At 47.9% G+C, this 17621-nt stretch overlaps 1 protein-coding gene across 3 annotated transcripts; it reads left to right on the forward strand.

The window, feature by feature from the left end:
- Positions 1-456: 456 nt before the first annotated feature.
- LOC119221976 (sodium- and chloride-dependent GABA transporter 1-like) lies at positions 457-9370 on the forward strand. 3 transcript variants are annotated; one of them, XM_037478253.2, is made up of 15 exons: positions 457-786; positions 1803-2181; positions 2426-2557; positions 2711-2811; positions 2964-3073; positions 3211-3343; positions 4048-4182; positions 4281-4384; positions 4938-5062; positions 5260-5372; positions 5827-5958; positions 6151-6253; positions 6517-6617; positions 6782-6949; positions 7064-9370. In XM_037478253.2, exons 2-15 carry the CDS (start codon positions 1950-1952, stop codon positions 7529-7531), a joined length of 2157 nt encoding a protein of 718 aa, XP_037334150.2. In that variant the 5' UTR covers positions 457-786; positions 1803-1949; the 3' UTR covers positions 7532-9370. The 3 variants fall into 3 exon arrangements, with proteins under 3 accessions (XP_037334150.2, XP_037334152.2, XP_037334151.2); XM_037478255.2 differs by lacking the exon at positions 457-786 and adding an exon at positions 891-908; XM_037478254.2 differs by lacking the exon at positions 457-786 and adding an exon at positions 1286-1304.
- Positions 9371-17621: the final 8251 nt, after the last annotated feature.

A 17621-nucleotide genomic window follows, 5' to 3' on the forward strand; every position in this document is an offset into this window, starting at 1 on the left:
CATTTTGCACCTCTACCATACATATCATTACTTGAGGGGAGGGGGTGCTCTGTGTGTATTTATTTGTGTGTGTCTTTGTGTGTATGTGTGTCATGACGGGGGGGGGGGGGGTATTTCGTGTTGCTGGGCGCGCAGATGATTGCGTTTTAAACATCTCAATCCGAAGTGTTCGTAGGAAAGAACCTGAATCAAAAATTAAGTGAGCCAGCATTCATAAGTTTCACACGTGAATTGTCTTCGTTCTCATTCAGCGCGCTGATTGCATAACTCGCTCTGGGAGGTGACTAAATAATTCCAATACCTCAATATTAATATTTATTAAAATGGAGGGCAAAGAGTAGAACATTTGAAATGTTACCAAAAGAAGAAAAAAAGGCTAAACATGCTGCAAGTGCGATGTCAGTACAGTCCATATGAGGAGGAGGGAGGGGGCGACTTTGAGATGACATTGAGGCTGTGTGGATGGGAGTTGAGTCTCTGGCTGTTGATGTTAGACAGTCGCACAAGGCGAAGCGGCTGCTGCCCATGTTGATTCAGCCTCCTCCTCCTCCTCCTCCTCCTCCTCCTCCTCCTGGTCTTCAGCACTGCTCCCCGCTGGACAGCTCCTGCCTGGACACCTCTAACGCTGCATGGTCCCTTTAAGTCTTTTAATGGAAGTAAAATCTATTTATGTTCCAAGAAATATTGGGAGTTTACAACTTCATCCGCAGGAGGAATCTACGGATACCTCGTTTCGACATTTGTGGCAGGCAGTGAACCCTCAGCGGCACAGATCGCAGAATCATTGTGAGTTAACTGGCTGCTGAATGATTGCGTCTGTCCGTGTGTGTGTGTGCGTGTGTGCGAGCGTTTCACACAAACGAGTCCGGCTAATGCAGGATTCTTTATTGTTCGTCTTGGTGGCGGCGGTGAGTCTGATCAAATTGTAAATGAGGCTGTCAACGCGTCGCTGTGGTCAGTGTGATGACTGCACGATGCGCTCTGCGCCGACACGCTACAGCCAATTAAATATCGAACTGATTGCTGTTCGCCAGTCTATTTGGAGGGTGCAAACGTGGAGACGCACTCCTGTGCGTTTATCAACGCGTTTGGTTGTAAACGAATCGCGTAGAACCCCGTGGCTATTTGTGCAGCCTGATGCGTAAAGCTTTTACGCATTGGACATCCCATTGTCTCCACTGTGCGTTTTTGTGTTCCAGATTATTTGAGACCTCTCTGTATCACTGCTGTTTGCTGTTCTGTATATGTGGCCATCAGTTTGGAGAATCTGCAGGTGGAAATTGCTGGACTGCACTTCATTATGCGTAATTATCATAGGCTGTGTGCTATTGCCATGGTGCGTCTGGCGCTAGAAGTGCATGTTTTAGATCCTCCAATTGAAGTTGTCTTTTTTTATTCGTCAGCAAAATCGACATCCGCTTTGTTTTTGTTTTTGCCTATTTATTTCCAGACTTTGTTTAGTCTATCACGTGCGCGCTGATCCCGTTCATGCTGTTAATTTACGCGCAATCTGTCGTCGGCTGTGTTTGACTTATGGGATCGAGTCCAGCATGACTTTGCCTTCGATGGTTTTATTGGTGTTTGTTCTGAATGAAATTCATGAGATGATTCAGTGTGCGCTTTTAAATGCTGTTTCAGTGAAACCGTGCGTGTTAAATGATGTCGCCTGATGGTACTTGTCGTGAAATAAATGCATGTTGTGCAAAATGTGTTGCGTTTCTAATAACCACAAATTCAGCGACTCCTGAAAGGGAGAAAGACAGAAAAAAAACACCGACCAAATGCTCTGTTCACGATTCCAGGTTAACGTCGACTGTTGAACCGTGTGTGCACAGGCTTCTTCTCCAGACGTTCGGTCCGAAGGTTTAAAAACCGCGAAGCTGCTGTCTACGTGGACCGGTGCTGAAGCCTCCCGTTCGACTGCCAGGACCTTTGCCAAACCCAGAGACATGGCGACGAACGGCACCAAAACGGACGGACAAGTCACGGAACTGAACGAAGTGGCCACAAATAAAGACATGCCCGGGTCACTGGAAGTCGCGCCCGAGAGGCAGATGAATGAATTGCCCGAGAGAGAAACATGGGGAGGGAGATTTGATTTTCTCCTGTCGTGTGTGGGTTATGCAATCGGACTGGGCAACGTATGGAGATTTCCCTATCTCTGTGGAAAAAACGGTGGAGGTAAAAAAAATCTATTTATATATATTTTCTTTTTCACTGCTAATTTATGAAAAACTACACGGCCCGTTGAGCTCCACGACGCACGGATTCGAGCGAACCTAATTGACCGTGACGCGCAAAGAAGGAATCTCACATACATTTACAAGCCTAATTAATTGACGTGCTGTATTTTTAATGCGTCAGTGCAGTTTCAGCTTAATATTGGTCTTCAATGCAAAACTTGCTCTACTTTTTTTTCATCCAGGAGCCTTCTTGATCCCCTATTTTTTGACTCTCATATTTGCTGGGATGCCCTTGTTCCTTCTGGAAACCGCCCTTGGTCAATACACCTCCATTGGAGGGCTTGGTGTTTGGAAACTGGCTCCAGTGTTTAAAGGTATACCTCACTTCCCCCGGAATATTTATAAACAATTGTGTCTTGTTTAAATATATATATATATACATATATATATTACTTTTACTAGAAATCATTTTTAGGATTTATCGAGGCCACATATGTGATAGCTTTTACTACCTTTCTGCATGATAGGTGTGGGCCTCGCAGCAGCTGTCCTGTCCTTCTGGCTTAACATTTACTACATTGTAATTATTTCTTGGGCCATCTACTACCTGTACAACTCCTTCACCACTGTAAGTACTGCCCGGGGACACGCACGTGACTCGTACAAAAGGACCGAACCATCTTGGGTGTCAGTTCATTAGGAATTAAGTATTTGAAGAAAAAAAAGGAGGGGGAGATGAAAAATAACACCAACACTGCCATTTTTTGTTTTGTTTTACAGGAACTTCCATGGAGCTCATGTAACAATGCGTGGAACACAGAGAAATGTTACACAAACCACTCCATTCTAGACACCACCAATCTCACCAGTTCAGTGTTGGAGTTTTGGGAGTAAGATATAGACTGCTTCTTCTGGCTCCCAGGAGAGCAGAGCTTTAAAATACCCTGCATGCGTATCCCAAGACACCCAATCCTCCCTTGCTGCACGCCCAATTCCATGTCTCACTTTTGCTCGCTCTGACTCATAGGCGCAACATGCACGAAATGACCGACGGCTTGGAAAAACCAGGCCAGATTCGAGTGCCACTGGCAATTACACTGGCCATCGCCTGGGTCCTTGTGTACTTCTGTATCTGGAAAGGGGTTAGCTGGACAGGGAAGGTAAGACGTATGCCAGATTTGGGTATCCAAGACCTCTTGTGCTGGTTTACTGGTTCCAAAAATGACCAGTACTGACAGCAATGCAGTACTATTCAGTCTTATATTACCTCATTAATAATTTTAACCAAAGTCAGCATTAAAGATTGGGTTCTAAAGTGAAAGAGAGGAGACATCAAACACTCATGTTCACTAATCCGTCTCTGCCTCCTGGTGGCTCCTCTAATTCCAATTCTCCTGACACGGCGTCTCTGCCGAGTGTGGATCCACGATAGGAGGAGCAACACGCAGCAGCACGCCACAATCTGCTTTGGTCCTCGCCCTTCACTCGGAACACTCTTCCCTCCCTCGTGGTGCCACATTTCGCAAAGCCGAGCTGGTCACGTGACCATGGCAAATACAATTTGTTTTGGCCACAAACCCCCCCCCCCCCCCCCCCACCCATCACGCCCCGGGCACACTTTGCACACAAGTGTTCTTGCACAGTGTGATGGATGCACATAGCCGTTCACAGGAAAGCCGCTTTTTGCTAAATATTTGATTGCTTATCTGTTTGCTTTTTGTTTTTGATTTTGTGTGTGGAGGCCGAAGATAATAGATCGAGACATTTTTCTTTATATCTCATTGTAATTTCTGAATAGCGTCATGAATTTCCTTAAGATTCAATGGTGTTACCCCCGCTGACCCTGCTGTCTCACATCGTACAGGTCGTTTACTTCTCAGCTACATATCCCTACTTCATGCTGTTCATTCTCTTCATCCGTGGGGTGACTCTACCTGGAGCTAAAGAGGGAATTCTGTTCTACATTACCCCACAATTCGAAAAACTCAAGGAATCGGAGGTAATGACATATCATCTTGATTCATACCCGTGCACTGCATGCCCGGGGGGAGCAGAGCTCGCCATCACGTGGCTAAAATGCTTGTGTTCCTTCGTCAGGTATGGCTGGATGCAGCCACCCAGATCTTTTTTTCCTATGGATTGGGATTGGGGTCACTTATAGCTCTGGGCAGCTATAACCCTTTCAAAAACAATGTGTACAGGTAAGACTACTGGTGATTCATAAATAGAGTTAAGCTATGAGAAAGAGGCGGAGAACGCTGCTGTATTCAATAAAAACGTAAAGATGGCAGTAATGAAATTGCTGTTTTTCAATTTCGTATTAAGGACCATTTTCAAGGGTATCTGGTAAAAACCCTTTAAGGGCCTTATCAATGTGAGTTGCTGGCGTGAGCATAATAACAATCCAAGGAGACTGCAGTTGTGCTGCAGGGCTAAAAAAAACACGACTGTGATTGCATTGAGCGATTTCTCTCCAGCAGCCCCGTGGTCGGGGTCACATACACAATCAGTTACAAGTTTCACATGGATCAATCCGTCTACATCTACATATACGAAAGATACATTTTATTATTTGTCACAAGGTCTCAAATGAAATCGTTTAAAAAAAAGAGGGGGTTTTGCCAAACATCTGTATGATCAAAAGGAAGGAATAGATTTCAGGCTCTCCTGGAAGCTCGATAAGGCAAAAAAAAGGCAAATCTGAGTCAACTGAAATCTTTGACAACAGGCCTATTTCATGTTTCCTCTCCCCAGAGACTCCATCATCGTGTGCTGCATCAACTCGTGTACCAGCATGTTTGCTGGCTTTGTAATCTTCTCCATTGTCGGCTTCATGTCACACGTGACAAAGAGACCCATTGCCGACGTAGCAGCTTCAGGTAAATGCAGATTGCTTTTTTCTCTGTGGGATCTGTCTCTGCGCAGAAAAAGAAAGAAAAAGGGCCCCGTCATTGACACCGACTGCTAAACACAACATTCGTCATCACTTCCACGCGGACGCGTGTCTGTTTGTGGTCATAACGGCGCACTATGACAATAACCCTGATTCGGTATGATTTTTATCGCCGCTATCCAGGTCCCGGCTTGGCCTTCCTGGCCTACCCGCAGGCTGTGACCGAGTTGCCTGTGTCTCCTCTCTGGGCCATTCTGTTCTTCTCCATGCTGCTCATGCTGGGGATAGACAGCCAGGTAAGAGGGCTTCGAGATGATCCGCTTCATGGGCTGACCTAAATGTTCAAACGCAGGTACATATCATGCCGCTCAGCCTCGCGTTCTGCGTGATAAGCGTGCTATTTGCTTCTTGTGGACAGATATAGCTGAGCTTTGACATCAGCTGTCAAGTCTTTTTAATGCAGCTTTATCACCTCTGTGTGGCCCGCAGGTTTCTCTGTCTCTGTATATTTGGGTTTGAATGAGGCCATGGAGATGGGGGCAAACAATGTAGTAATAAATGCAGTAACACACAAGATTTGACCACCAACACTTCAAAGTGAAATACTTAAATTATAACCTCATTCTAAACCGGGTTAATAGCCATGAGCTATTTCCAAAATGGTTGCCAAAGAAGTGGATGCTTTGTCATCATCAGCCAATCCCCAAACATTGAATTTACATGCAAACTTACGCTATTTTTTTTCTTCAGTTCTGCACCGTGGAAGGCTTCATCACCGCCCTTGTGGACGAGTTCCCGAGAGCTCTCAGGGGCAGACGAGAGATCTTCATCGCGGTTGTCTGTCTGGTGTCCTATTTGATTGGCCTTTCAAACATCACACAGGTGCGGCGGCGGGGATTAAAGAAATGAGTGCTCGAGTTGAAAGATGTGATGAAAAGATATATGCGAAATCAACGCATCTACCGCGCGGCGGCGGGGGGCGAGAGGCCATTTTAACATGGACCTGTGTTAATGACATCAAAAGCAGTAGCAGAGTATTTCATAATGCATTGTAACACATTCTTCTTTGGACAGGGTGGGATCTACGTGTTCAAGCTGTTTGACTACTACTCTGCCAGTGGAATGTGTCTGCTGTTCCTGGTCTTCTTTGAATGCATCTCCATATCCTGGTTCTACGGTGGGTATCATCAATGTTTCGCGCAGTATTGAAAAAGATGAACAACATCGTCTCGGCGGAAAAAAAAGAAACAATTTCAGTTAAATATATCAGATATGTGAGAAGTCGTCGCGCCCGCTCCAAGTTATGTCAAAACGGCGGTTAAGCCTCAAGGTCACGAGCAACCCTGCGTTCTCTCCTCGGCGTCACGCATGGCAGACCGGCGGCAAATTGAAATAAATTGGATATGAATATTTTTCATCATTGGTTCATTTGTCTCGCAGGTGTGAACAAGTTCTACGACAACATCGAGGAGATGATTGGCTACAGGCCCTGCATATGGTGGAAGATGTGTTGGGTCGTGTTCACCCCTCTCATCGTCGGCGTGAGTACTCCGCACTAATACAACCATACATCTAAAGTCATGACATGACAAATGGAACAATAAATAAAGTCAATATTACCCGCCCGCAGCCGCGGCAGGCGGTGAGCGTGCTTGCCTGTGGTGGCTGGTGTCAGGATGCGTAAAGCGTCTCGTGTCTCCCACAGGGGGTGTTCTTGTTCAGCGCCATACAAATGGTTCCTCTAAAAATGGGAGAATACGTGTTCCCGGCTTGGGGGCAGGGAGTGGGCTGGCTCATGGCGTTGTCCTCCATGATTCTCATACCAGGATACATGGTCTACATGTACCTCGGACTCAAGGGCACGTACAAGGAGGTAAGAAGCGAATCGCCTGCTAGCTTGCATTGCTAACATTTGCGGCAGAGCTTTTTGTTTGCTTTTTTGTGCGGCGTCCGTTTCCCTCCCGTTTCCCTCCCGTTTCCCTCCCAGCGACTGCGGATAATGCTCAAGCCCCCCGCGGTGGTCAGGCGACCTCAGGAGAACGGACCGGAGCAGCAGGCGGATACCAACGCGGCAGACCTATCCAGCCCCGTTAATCCCGCTAGCCCCACCGGCCCGGCTCCCGCCAACCCCGCCAGCCCCGCCAACCCAACCCCCGTCACCGCCGCCAGCCCCGTGACTCCCACCAACCTGGCTCCTCTGCCGGCTAACCCGGCCGCCGCCGCCCCCGCAGCCGCCCCCGCAGCCGCCCCCGCAGCCGCCGTTAGCCCGGTGAACCCGGCGACTAGTCCCACAACCAACATAACCATCACCACCACCACCACCACCACCAAGGCTAACCCCATCGCTACAACTGTTAGCCCGACCGGCCCACCGCCCAACCCAGCCGGCCCGACGGAGCCCGCAAAGCCAACCAGCCCGACCTCTAATCTGACCAACGCCGAGGCCAACGTGTAGACAACCAAGAAACCCTCATGGAGCGCATAGACAAAAGAGAACATTACAAAGCACTTCCAAGATTTTAATTGATTCACCTACCTCCAGGGGCAATATGTGATCAAAACCCATTTTCGAACCGTGTTTCATTTTTCCGCATTTGTGAGACCAAGCCAATGATGTCTTATTGTTGGTTTGCATTCTGAAAACAATATCAAAGACTGTTAGTGTTCACAAATACAAAACCGTAAATCTGAATTAAAAAAACAAAACAAGTGTAAACATGCTCTGTAATACTGTGAGAAAAGAAGAAAAATACATAGAGATATAGATTAGAGATTTGTTGGATATCTTCATGATTCAAGTAAATACCGTGTGAATATAGTAGTTGAAGTAGTGAACAAAATTGACATAATTGAAGAGTGCGAGGGATGCCGTCAATTTTATTGTGGATGTTTACTAAACCTCATGCAGTTGTCTCTTTTCCAAACGTTGCACTCTGTGAGGTAAACAGAAACCCGAGTAAGCACAATGCCAACAAGAAGTTCATGTTTAGCAGCTCTGTTGCAAAAGATTTTGTGTGTGAGAGAGACTGTTATTTTTCCTTCCTTTTTTTCAGTAAAAAAAAGGGAAAACTTTTATGTGATCGAAAACATTTTTAGAATTATTTTTAGGATGTTTTATACTATACGTGTTGTGATGGAGGACCAAAATCTATAGGCAGACAAAAGCAAAAACTATGCCATTTAGTGTTCGGTTGGCAAAGCACAGGGTACAAAGACGTACAGAAGAGTTAAAAAAATAAATAATTAATAATAAAAAAAGACAAAAGAATTGCAGGGTTAGAAAAGTGATTTACAAACATGGACTATCCCTAAAGGCTGACAGTCAATCCTGTTTACGTTTTGCATGCTTTCCTCAGGAACATCAGTGAAAAGTTTCTGAAATGTCTTCTGACATAAAAAAAAAAAAATAGAAGAAGAAGAACAGGAAGAGGAACAGAGACGGCCTTAAGCCAACAAACCAATTCCAACTGAGCCATCGTCTGTTTACATGACTGGGCACAAGTAATAAATACAACTTTGTATGCTAGCACAAAAACCTGGACCAACTCTGTGTTTAAGTACAGTCGTTATTCTTTTATTCACATGTGACGATCAATTGTAGTTTGGTCAGTATGTATTCAGCAATACATATGTAGGTGTATAAGTGCAGGCCGGTAAGCAAGTGGTCTGTTCCTCTTTTTTGTTTGTGTTGTCTTTGGTTTACTAGTGAATAGCACAAAGCTTTAATTTACCCCTCCCCCCCCCAGACTTTTCGCCATGGCGTGTTGGGACAATGTTAGTTTGCTTCTTCGGCAGCTACCGTGAAAGACATCCGGTTGAACGGAACATTGAAAAAACAACTCAGCGGAAGTGTGAAATGGCTACAGTTCATGTCCTGTGAATTTTGTATAAAGTTACTCTACCACAGTTTTCTCTGGAACTTTGTTGTAAAACTGTACTGTGTGAAACATGTTACTGTGAATGTCTGTAATACATTGGAAGTTATTGTCTAAATGTTGAAAAAATGGAGTTGCTGTTTTCTGCAATAATATTTTGATCACAGAAGCTAAAGCACATATCTTACAGAAATATACGAAATGATGATGACAATGAAGATACTGACGATTATATCAAAAATAGAAACTATGTCTAGTAAAACAATATTGTTTTGTATATTTTTAACTGTCTCACTGCCTACTGTAAAACATAATATAAACATGATATGTATCTAAATGGTGTCACATGATAAAGCACGATTGTTATGTTATACAAACAGAAAAAGACTGAAAAAATAAAGAATTATAGAAAATATAAATGCAATGCATGCCTGGCATATGTCCCTTGCAGCAAGTAGCAGCCCTGTGCTCTTCAGCCGCTATCAGGGAAACGAGGTCAACCCATGGCATCAAAAGGAGGATGCTGCGCTGATTCCTCCTGCAGTGATTGTTTCCTTTTCTTGCAGTTGAACCACACTGTTGTCCAGAGAGTATTTCTAGTCAATAGATGAAACAAAAATACCAATGGAATTACCAGCGGGGCTTAAGTGGAAGAAGAAGGAAAAGAAAAAGGTGTCGTTGAGCTGGATTTTGTCAGAATGAGGCCGGGGGGAGACGCAGTTGAATCAAACCAAAAAGCTCTCCTCTGTAGTTTTCGGTTTGAAGACGACACGCAGCTTGACGCTGAGAAAAAGGGGAATCTAAACATTCCAGATAAATGAAACGTGCGCAAAGAGAGGAAGGCCCTTTCCTCGTGGTTTAATCGAGTGTCAGGAAACAAGCTGAAACCTCGGCAGGAAAAAACATCACCGCAGAGCATCATCCTGGCCCTCGGGGGGCCCGGCGTGTCCACCCGCCCCATCTCCACTACCTCTTATGGCTCTGTGTGTGTGTGTGTGTGCACCCCCCCCACCCTCCTGCAGTTGCTGCTTCCATTAGCTTCCAGTGGGATAAAAGAGACGGCACCAGCTGACACCACCACAATGCCTCGCCGCGGATAAAAGAAGGAGACGTCCCCTCTGGTAGCTTGTGGGGAACTGTGTGCGTCTGTTTGCGTGTGTGTGCAGATCTGTTTGTGTGTGTGTGTGTGGGGGGGACAGAGAGAGAGAGAGACAGGGGTTAGGAACAGAAAGCCTCGTGTTGGGCTGGACGGGGGTTTGAGTAACGCCCCTCATATACGCTGAAATAAACCAGCCCCTGATGGATGGCTCAGGAGCCTCCTCCATCCCCGGCGGTGTCATTTAGCTTCATTACCTGTGAAAAAAAAAAACAGTCGCCACCGAGAACTGATCTCTCACTTCCACAGCAGCCATAGATCATCATTTTCGGCTTGGGCGGATGGGGGGGGCGGCGGGGGGAGGACGCTCCTGACCCGTCGGGATCAATCTAGCAATGCCGGCCTTCCGGAGCGACAGACTCTCTGACAATTTTATTCCCAACGGGTTCGCGCTTCTTTGCTTCAGATTTAAGGTGCTGGCTCCTAACAGATACACTCCCCCCCCCCGCCCCTGCCCCCCGTAACCACCCGTTCCCATAACGACCCTTCGTCCCAGCGCTTGAAGGCCGGGGGCCAAGTTGGCCGGCAACGTCGAAATCAGTCTCTCCGCTTGTTGGTTGTTCTGTTCTCATTTCGTCAGCCAATCTTCATCACACAGTTCCCCCCCCTCCCCCCCTCCCCCCCCCCCCTTCCTCCCCCATTAATGAGCGAATAATAGGGAACCCCTCCCAAGCCGCTCTTCATTTCCTGCCTTGCGATCGCTCGCTGATTCCGTAACTGTGATTAAGGGGTATATAAATAAACGTGACCTCGTAAAATGACAGTGTAAATTAGGTGTGCGCACGTATCAGCGCTGTGCACGCTAATTGATATAGATAGCGCTAATTAATGTGACACTATTTATCTATCTATTTTTTTTTTCTTTATTCGGGGCGGGCTCCCCGGGCTTCTCCGCTCCATTTTGTGGGCAGATCTGAGCGAGGGGGACATTGTTTGGTGTTTAGCATTTCTTGGCACTCTCTGTTTGCGAGCCTATTTTTAAAGTTTAAAAAAAAAAAGAAGAAAAAAAGAAAAGTGCCCTCAGTGTGGCCGCGAGAGAGGACACGGAAGGAAGAAAAACTGGTGATCCATGACGCTTTTATGAAAGGATGACAGAGCGCTACAGCTTACGAACTCACGCGGGCTGCGGTGATTAATCCTCGTAGCCCACTTACAGCACGGGGGGGGGGGGGGGGAAATTAAAAAGAAAAGATGAAAGTGAAGATGAAACTGTTGATAATTATGTTTGTACTTTCGCCGTTTTTGTGTCCTTAATCGCAACGGGCCTATTTGGGCTCAGTGTCGTCGCGGGTCACAGGACCTGCACATTTTTCGACGGTGGGTCTTCCTCCGTGATCATTCGGAGACATTTCTTTCCTGCCCAGACTTCTGTCTGAGGTACGCTCACCAGAGAATTCACAGCAAATAACATTAATGAATAACTGATCTTTGCAGATGCATGAATCTACATATCAATGTAATCAGAGGATGTTGTGTGCATGGCTCCTTCCAGCAGAGGGGCTGAGAGGATGTCAAGCATGCAAAGCCTCTCTGCTCATATGCTAATTGGGCTCCATTTTCCAGCATGAATGTGAAACTTGCCGTGATGAACTTGTTTACCAGTGCACGTGTTGTCTTTTTTTTTTTTTTTTTAAGGCGTCTTTTCTTGCAGCCTTTCCAAATCTTGCCGAGATCAACCCGGGGGGGGGGGGGGGGGGGGGTGCACCCTGGGACACGCGGCACCGTGGATCCCCGACGACGTGGCCGTTTTGATTAGCGCGCTCCCGTGACACAGCAGATATGGCGGTCATTTCAGGCAGCGAAGCTCGCGGGCAGAGCAGCAGCATGCGGCTGCTGCGCGAGTGGTGCAAATGTCAGAGTGTGACAAAGAGGTTACCCTGTCACCAATCATAAGGGCTTCATCGCCCTGGCTGAATGAAGATCTTTGGGTTTCGGATTAACAAATTCCCCTCTTCTTGTAAGTGAGGACTTGAATTTCCATGACACTGCCCCCCCCCCCCCTCGCCTCTTTTGGCATCTCTTAAACCCACGGAATCATGTGGAGAAACCTGTACCTGTCCGTCCTAATGGAAATGTTTCCACTGTTTGGATTTCTCTCCTGCAGTTCTGTTTAAGCAGCAGTGCAGTTTTTCCCTGTGTAGTCCCAAATGGGGGTAAGCAATTTCAATCAAAAAAACAAAAAAAGAAGAAAGGAAAAATTCCCAGCTGTGATTAAAATGATTCTCTGCGAGAGGGAATTTAACGTAATAATTTGAGCTAATCAGGAGAGCGGTCCCCTGCTACTTTGGGTTCTCCGTGGCGCTTCTTGTCTTTTGTCACAGCTTATAACGTCCCCCCAGTGGGCCGGGGGCTTATGGGAGAGTCATTGTGGATTACCGCCTGCATGCACGGGTCAAAGACTGAATGCAAATCAGGGCGAGGAACAAGCTTACTTACATTTTTCGCATACTAAGATTTCCAAGTGTGTTTTTTTGCGTATTCTGAAGGTAATGCAGGAAGGAAATGGGCTAGGCGCTGCGTTCTAATATTAATCGACTACTTTCAGAGAATGGAATAAATAGTTCATGGCAAATGTGTTTCCACGCGGTGAGCGAGGGGGGGGGAAGGGAGGGGTGACCTCGTGCCCTGGTGTGGAGCTGGTGGGAGGAAGGGAAGGCTCTCCAGCGAAGCTCCTCTAATGGCTTCCTCATGCATCCTCCCCTCCCCCCCAAAAAAAGGTTTCAGGCCCTGTGTTCCACCTGGGGAGGGGGCTCTTTAGGGCCGTGGCACCCTCTGACAACGTGGGGACGACGGGCAGAGGAATCGCACTCCGCATTATTCTGCCGCTACCACGTGCGAATGACGTGGCGCTTTGTACATACAGGCGAGTAAAGATGGAGGACGTGGACGCGCGCGCGTGCGTGCGTGTGCGTTTTACTGTACGTTAACGTGTACAAATGCTCCCGTTATGTGCAGAGACGAGAGCGGACAGCCTGCTCCGGGCCCTCGGCTTCAACACCTCTCTCCCCGGGACGTGTGCTGATGGGCTGCTCCGATTTTGACACGAGCCAAATTATCTCCACCGGCCACCTGCAGGAACCCCAGTTTTTTGTTCTCGTTTTGTTTGTTTGTGTGTAAACAGATGCTGATTTGATTGTTTTTGGCACTTTGTTATATGCAAATGGGACCAAGTGACCTCTGCGCGTGCTTCGCATGCACTCGGCCTACTGTTGCATGACATTTTCACTCATGCAGTTATGCCCTTGAACGCACATTATGACCGCGCAGAATAAGACAGATATTTTAACCGACCCACACGCGTGAATACCCCCCCCCCACCCCCCCTCTCTCCCTTTGCTCCCCCTTGCCCTGAAACCTCAGAAAAACTGAGAGAAACACACTCGGGAGACGTACAGTGCTCTGGGAGCCGCTTCGGAAGGCCCGTTAAGACGCAGTTTACTCTTTCTGACACGGAGAAGAACACACGGGGAACTTTTATAGAAGCACTGTCGTATGCAAACAGGCTCATTCACTGCTCTGTCTGTCTCACTCGCTTCCTTCAACAACACACACACGATGATTAAGAGGTCCGAGGGCCTGGGGGGCCACGCTCGGACTCGGGGGGCTGCGGTGAATCACGGCCATCATGTGATGCATGCTTTCTATTCTCATCTGTCAGAGAGGTTTGGGAACTGTGCGCACTGATGGGTGAGCCGGACCGGGCAGGCGGCCCCGTCCTTCCTCCTCCTCCTCCTCGGGCCACCCCCAGCCCAGCTCTGCTCCGCCGTCCCTCCGACTGACCCTAAACAGTGACAGGTAAGAGGCCCCCCGAGATGCAGGCTGCAGGCTGCAGGGGGGTCAATAGGAGGCCAAGAAAGGGCCAAACTGTGTGGGGCAAACAGAGTGGTTGAGTTCGCTGGTCGTAGATGACACACGTGGTCTAGGGATGGTCGTGAGACTGTCCTGTGGCCTGTTGGTTGCGGAGACCAGCAGCTCCTCAGCTGATATGATCCTTTTTAGCACAACACCTTTTCATTTATTAAATACTTTTGATTTTAACTGTTCATCCAAGATGTCTCCCGTCCGTCTGGTGTTTCTTCATTATTTGAACACAACAGCCTCCAAAATGATGACTCGTGTTGGCTTTCAACTCGTGGAGTTTTGCCTTTTAATGCTTGAATCACACTGATGTTAATAAGGTATTGTTACACGAAGAATAGAGAAAAATGTTACAAACATCAGCAGTAAAAGTGCATAAGAGGAACTTTGTATTATCTTATTTCAACACATTTCAACGTATTTCAACACAGTTTCCGAAGGACCAAATTCCAATGTATACTATAAATAAGCCCCCCCCCCCCCAGATGTGAGCATGGAACTACCCAATGGGTCTGACAGTATGAAGAGAGGCAAAGCGCTGTGCCGGAGTGAAGTTCCTGCGGTCTGTCAAACACATCCCCTGGCAGGGGCCTAATGTGGCGTGTGACACGTCACACCCTATCACTCCGCCTCACAGATGACCAGCCGCTTACGTATGCCGCGTGCACCACTGGGTCCCGAACCAGACACTGTCAGGTGTGATAACAGTTTGAGCGCCAAAACCCACTCTGAAGCCTTGCCTTGCCCCCACCCCTCGCGCGCGGCCCATGTGATGCATGCTGCAGCCGGGCCCGGGCTGCACGGTCCAGCTCGTGCATGTGAAGGCCCGGAGGAGCTCACCTGCCACAGACACACTCCCCCTCCCCTTCCCTCCATTCCAGCTGGGGGGCAGAGATAACCAGAGACAGCCCTGATAAAACCCTGGGACCAGCCGGCCGCTCTCCATGGCTGATGCTTGATTTCTTTGGGGGGGAATCAGGCATCTGAGGGGATGCTCCGCCCCTTTTTGGATCATTGAGGCGTGTCCTTATACTCCGCCAATGACGGGTTGTACCAGTGGTCATATTTACATTTTTTTCCGAAAAAACTCTTCAAACTGATTGATTCTCTCGTAAAAAAATCTTTGTTTTAATAATGGCGGAATTATGCGATGAAACCGGAAATCTCTTGAAAGGATGCAGTTAGCGGACCAATCACAGCGTTGCGGGCTGCGTGAACTCGCAAGTTTAGAAAAATGAGTCGACACACGCAAGGGGGGGTGGAAAGTCACGCGAGGGGCTCTTGCGTCTGCGTGTCCCTTGCGTTTCTCTGAAGACGCAGAAGCAAAAACTAGGCTTCATACAGCACTTGTACAACAGCTAAATCGCTTTCTCCTCCTTTTGGACAAACTGTTCTCTCGAGATTTTTATTTTTTTTATGTTGTCATCATTTTGCGGCCTGTGGGGTCAAAATGCGTCGCCTCTTTGGCGTTGGAGGTAAATGTTCCCCCCGGCACAAACTCATTATTACAATTCCCACGACGCCGCAGACAGGCTCGGCCTCTCTGACAGCGTTTTGATGCTCTCTTGCTCGTCCTCTCTCGAATTCTCCCACTCGACGACGGAGGGAGCGTTTTTTCTTCTTTTTTTCTTAATTGAATTTTCATCAAGGCCATACCTGGCTCCGTGTGAGCACGTGTGGGGGTGCGTTTAGTCGCGCTGTGTGCCTTTGTAACAGTGACAATCGTTCTGGAGAACAGTAGAATCTGCAGAGAAAACACCATTTCCACAATAAGGATTTCATCCTAATTGCATCATTTCTCTTAGGGATGTTTTTCCTATTGTAAAAGAGGCCAACCCCACTGGCTAAAAAGCATTGTCTTGAATATATTGTGTAGCTTTTTCTTTTTTTTTGAGGCGGCTCGAATCAATCTCGTCCACTTCTGGGTGCATTCTTTTCTGACTTGGATGAACTTCCTCGCCTCAAATGAAAGTGCATCCCAAATCAAAAAGGTGAGGGGTTAAGAAGTGATTTTGCATGTCTTGTCCACCTGGTCCCCCCCCCCCCCCGCCGCCCGTGTGCTCAGTTTGGTTTTCAGCATGAATGGGAACGCCGAAGCAGATAATAATCCAGCGTACTGTACAAAGTCTGAACAAAACAATGCGATGATGGAAGAGAACAAGAAGAGGAAGAAAAAAAATATCAGCAAGGAGCAAAAAAAAAAATTCTGTGCTGGATTGTTCTCTTTGATCCGGAGTGCAGTGAAAGGAGGGCATTATGTAACGTCTTCAGCACACACATGGCCGACTGTGTGACTTCCAAACACACGGGGGGAGTGGAGTGGAGTGGTGGGGTGATGTGGCAAAGGAAGGGGGGGGGGGGGGTGAGGAAAGAGATCAGGCCTTGAAAGGCAGTGGTAGATGGGCTCGTGAGGAGATGCGTTGCCGCCCGTATTGGCGTTGAGGGTCACTTCCTTTAGTTGAAAGCCTTCTCGGTCCTTACGAGCCTGTTAATGGGACACTGCCCCTCAGTGACGGTTCAGACACGTGTCTGCTGCTCAGTGCCCAGACCGAGGGACACGGGGTCCTGATCTTGCGGGAGAAAACGTGCTCCGTGTGGCTAACGAGAAACCCGCGTCATTTGTGCGCCCTAATTGGAAGCCACTCATTTCACTGGAAGGGAACAAAATGGCAGCGCGGTCATGCCATTGCGCAGCAGATGCCACCCCGCCTCGTTTTTTCCCCCAATCAATCATTTACAAATCAATCAATAATATACAAGGGCGACACAAGCCAAATGTGTCGAGCGCCATACGGCCGTGCAGGGGAGGGGGGGGGAGCAGTCAGAGATGGGGGAGCGGATCCAGCGTGCAACGCAGTGGAGAAGCGTGCTAAAGCGAGCCTGCCAAATCAATGCAACGTGCACGCGACGCAATACGGCCTAATCAAGATCGGTCCCAGCTGACGGGGGGAGGAAGTTAGGGAAAAGGCGATTGGTGGAGTGTGTGTCGGCGGTGGTGTGCGGCTGAAGGAAAGGAGAGAGGGGGGTAGAGGGGCTGACGCTGAGATGGCCTGACAGGGTCTGTTTCTGTTCATCGCGAGACTGATATGCAGAGTGACCGTGTTGTCTTCCCTTCCCTCCACAAAGGTTATGCCATTGCCAGCAGTCCACATGACACGATGAATGAGCCCCGGTCGCTGGAGCCAAGGGACGCAAAGTCGGGTCCGTCTTAAGGTGCGCAACGAAACCCTCATTTTATGGGTAAAATACAGTCGGATCCGAAATACACCCTGCCGTTTTTTCTTGTTTACGACCTATAGTGAGGGTACGGATGCATTTTTCTTCAGAAATGACGTGCTTGGTAATTGGGTGTGTTGGGCTGTCAGCTCAGGGTGCATGATCTTGCCAGCATGACTCAAGTCTGCCCGTGAGCTGCTTCCTGTGCCCGTGCATCTACTCCAGTTTGTTTGTATGATCTATTTTAGATTGTTTGGCCCAAGGATGTGTGTGTGTGTGTGTGTGTGTGTGTGTATCCTCACAGCAGAGAGCCACACATATAGGATGGGGGGGGAGAGATAATGTCCAAATAATCTACAGGCAATCATGCAAATTCCGTTGTGCAGTCGGGGATGCTGTAGAGAGGGGTTGTGCGGCAAATGTAAAATTATGCAAAGAAT

The sequence above is a fragment of the Pungitius pungitius genome, chromosome 1 (assembly GCF_949316345.1).
Source record: "Pungitius pungitius chromosome 1, fPunPun2.1, whole genome shotgun sequence".
In the NCBI taxonomy this organism is placed as follows: Eukaryota; Metazoa; Chordata; class Actinopteri; order Perciformes; family Gasterosteidae; genus Pungitius; species Pungitius pungitius.

Coding starts and splice junctions, on each gene's coding strand:
- LOC119221976 (XM_037478253.2), top strand. CDS start 1,950: ATGGCGACGAACGGCACCAAAACGGACGGACAAGTCACGGAACTGAAC. Junction 2,182..2,425: donor CTGTGGAAAAAACGGTGGAG/GTAAAAAAAATC, acceptor TTTTTCATCCAG/GAGCCTTCTTGATCCCCTAT. Junction 4,385..4,937: donor TTCAAAAACAATGTGTACAG/GTAAGACTACTG, acceptor TCCTCTCCCCAG/AGACTCCATCATCGTGTGCT.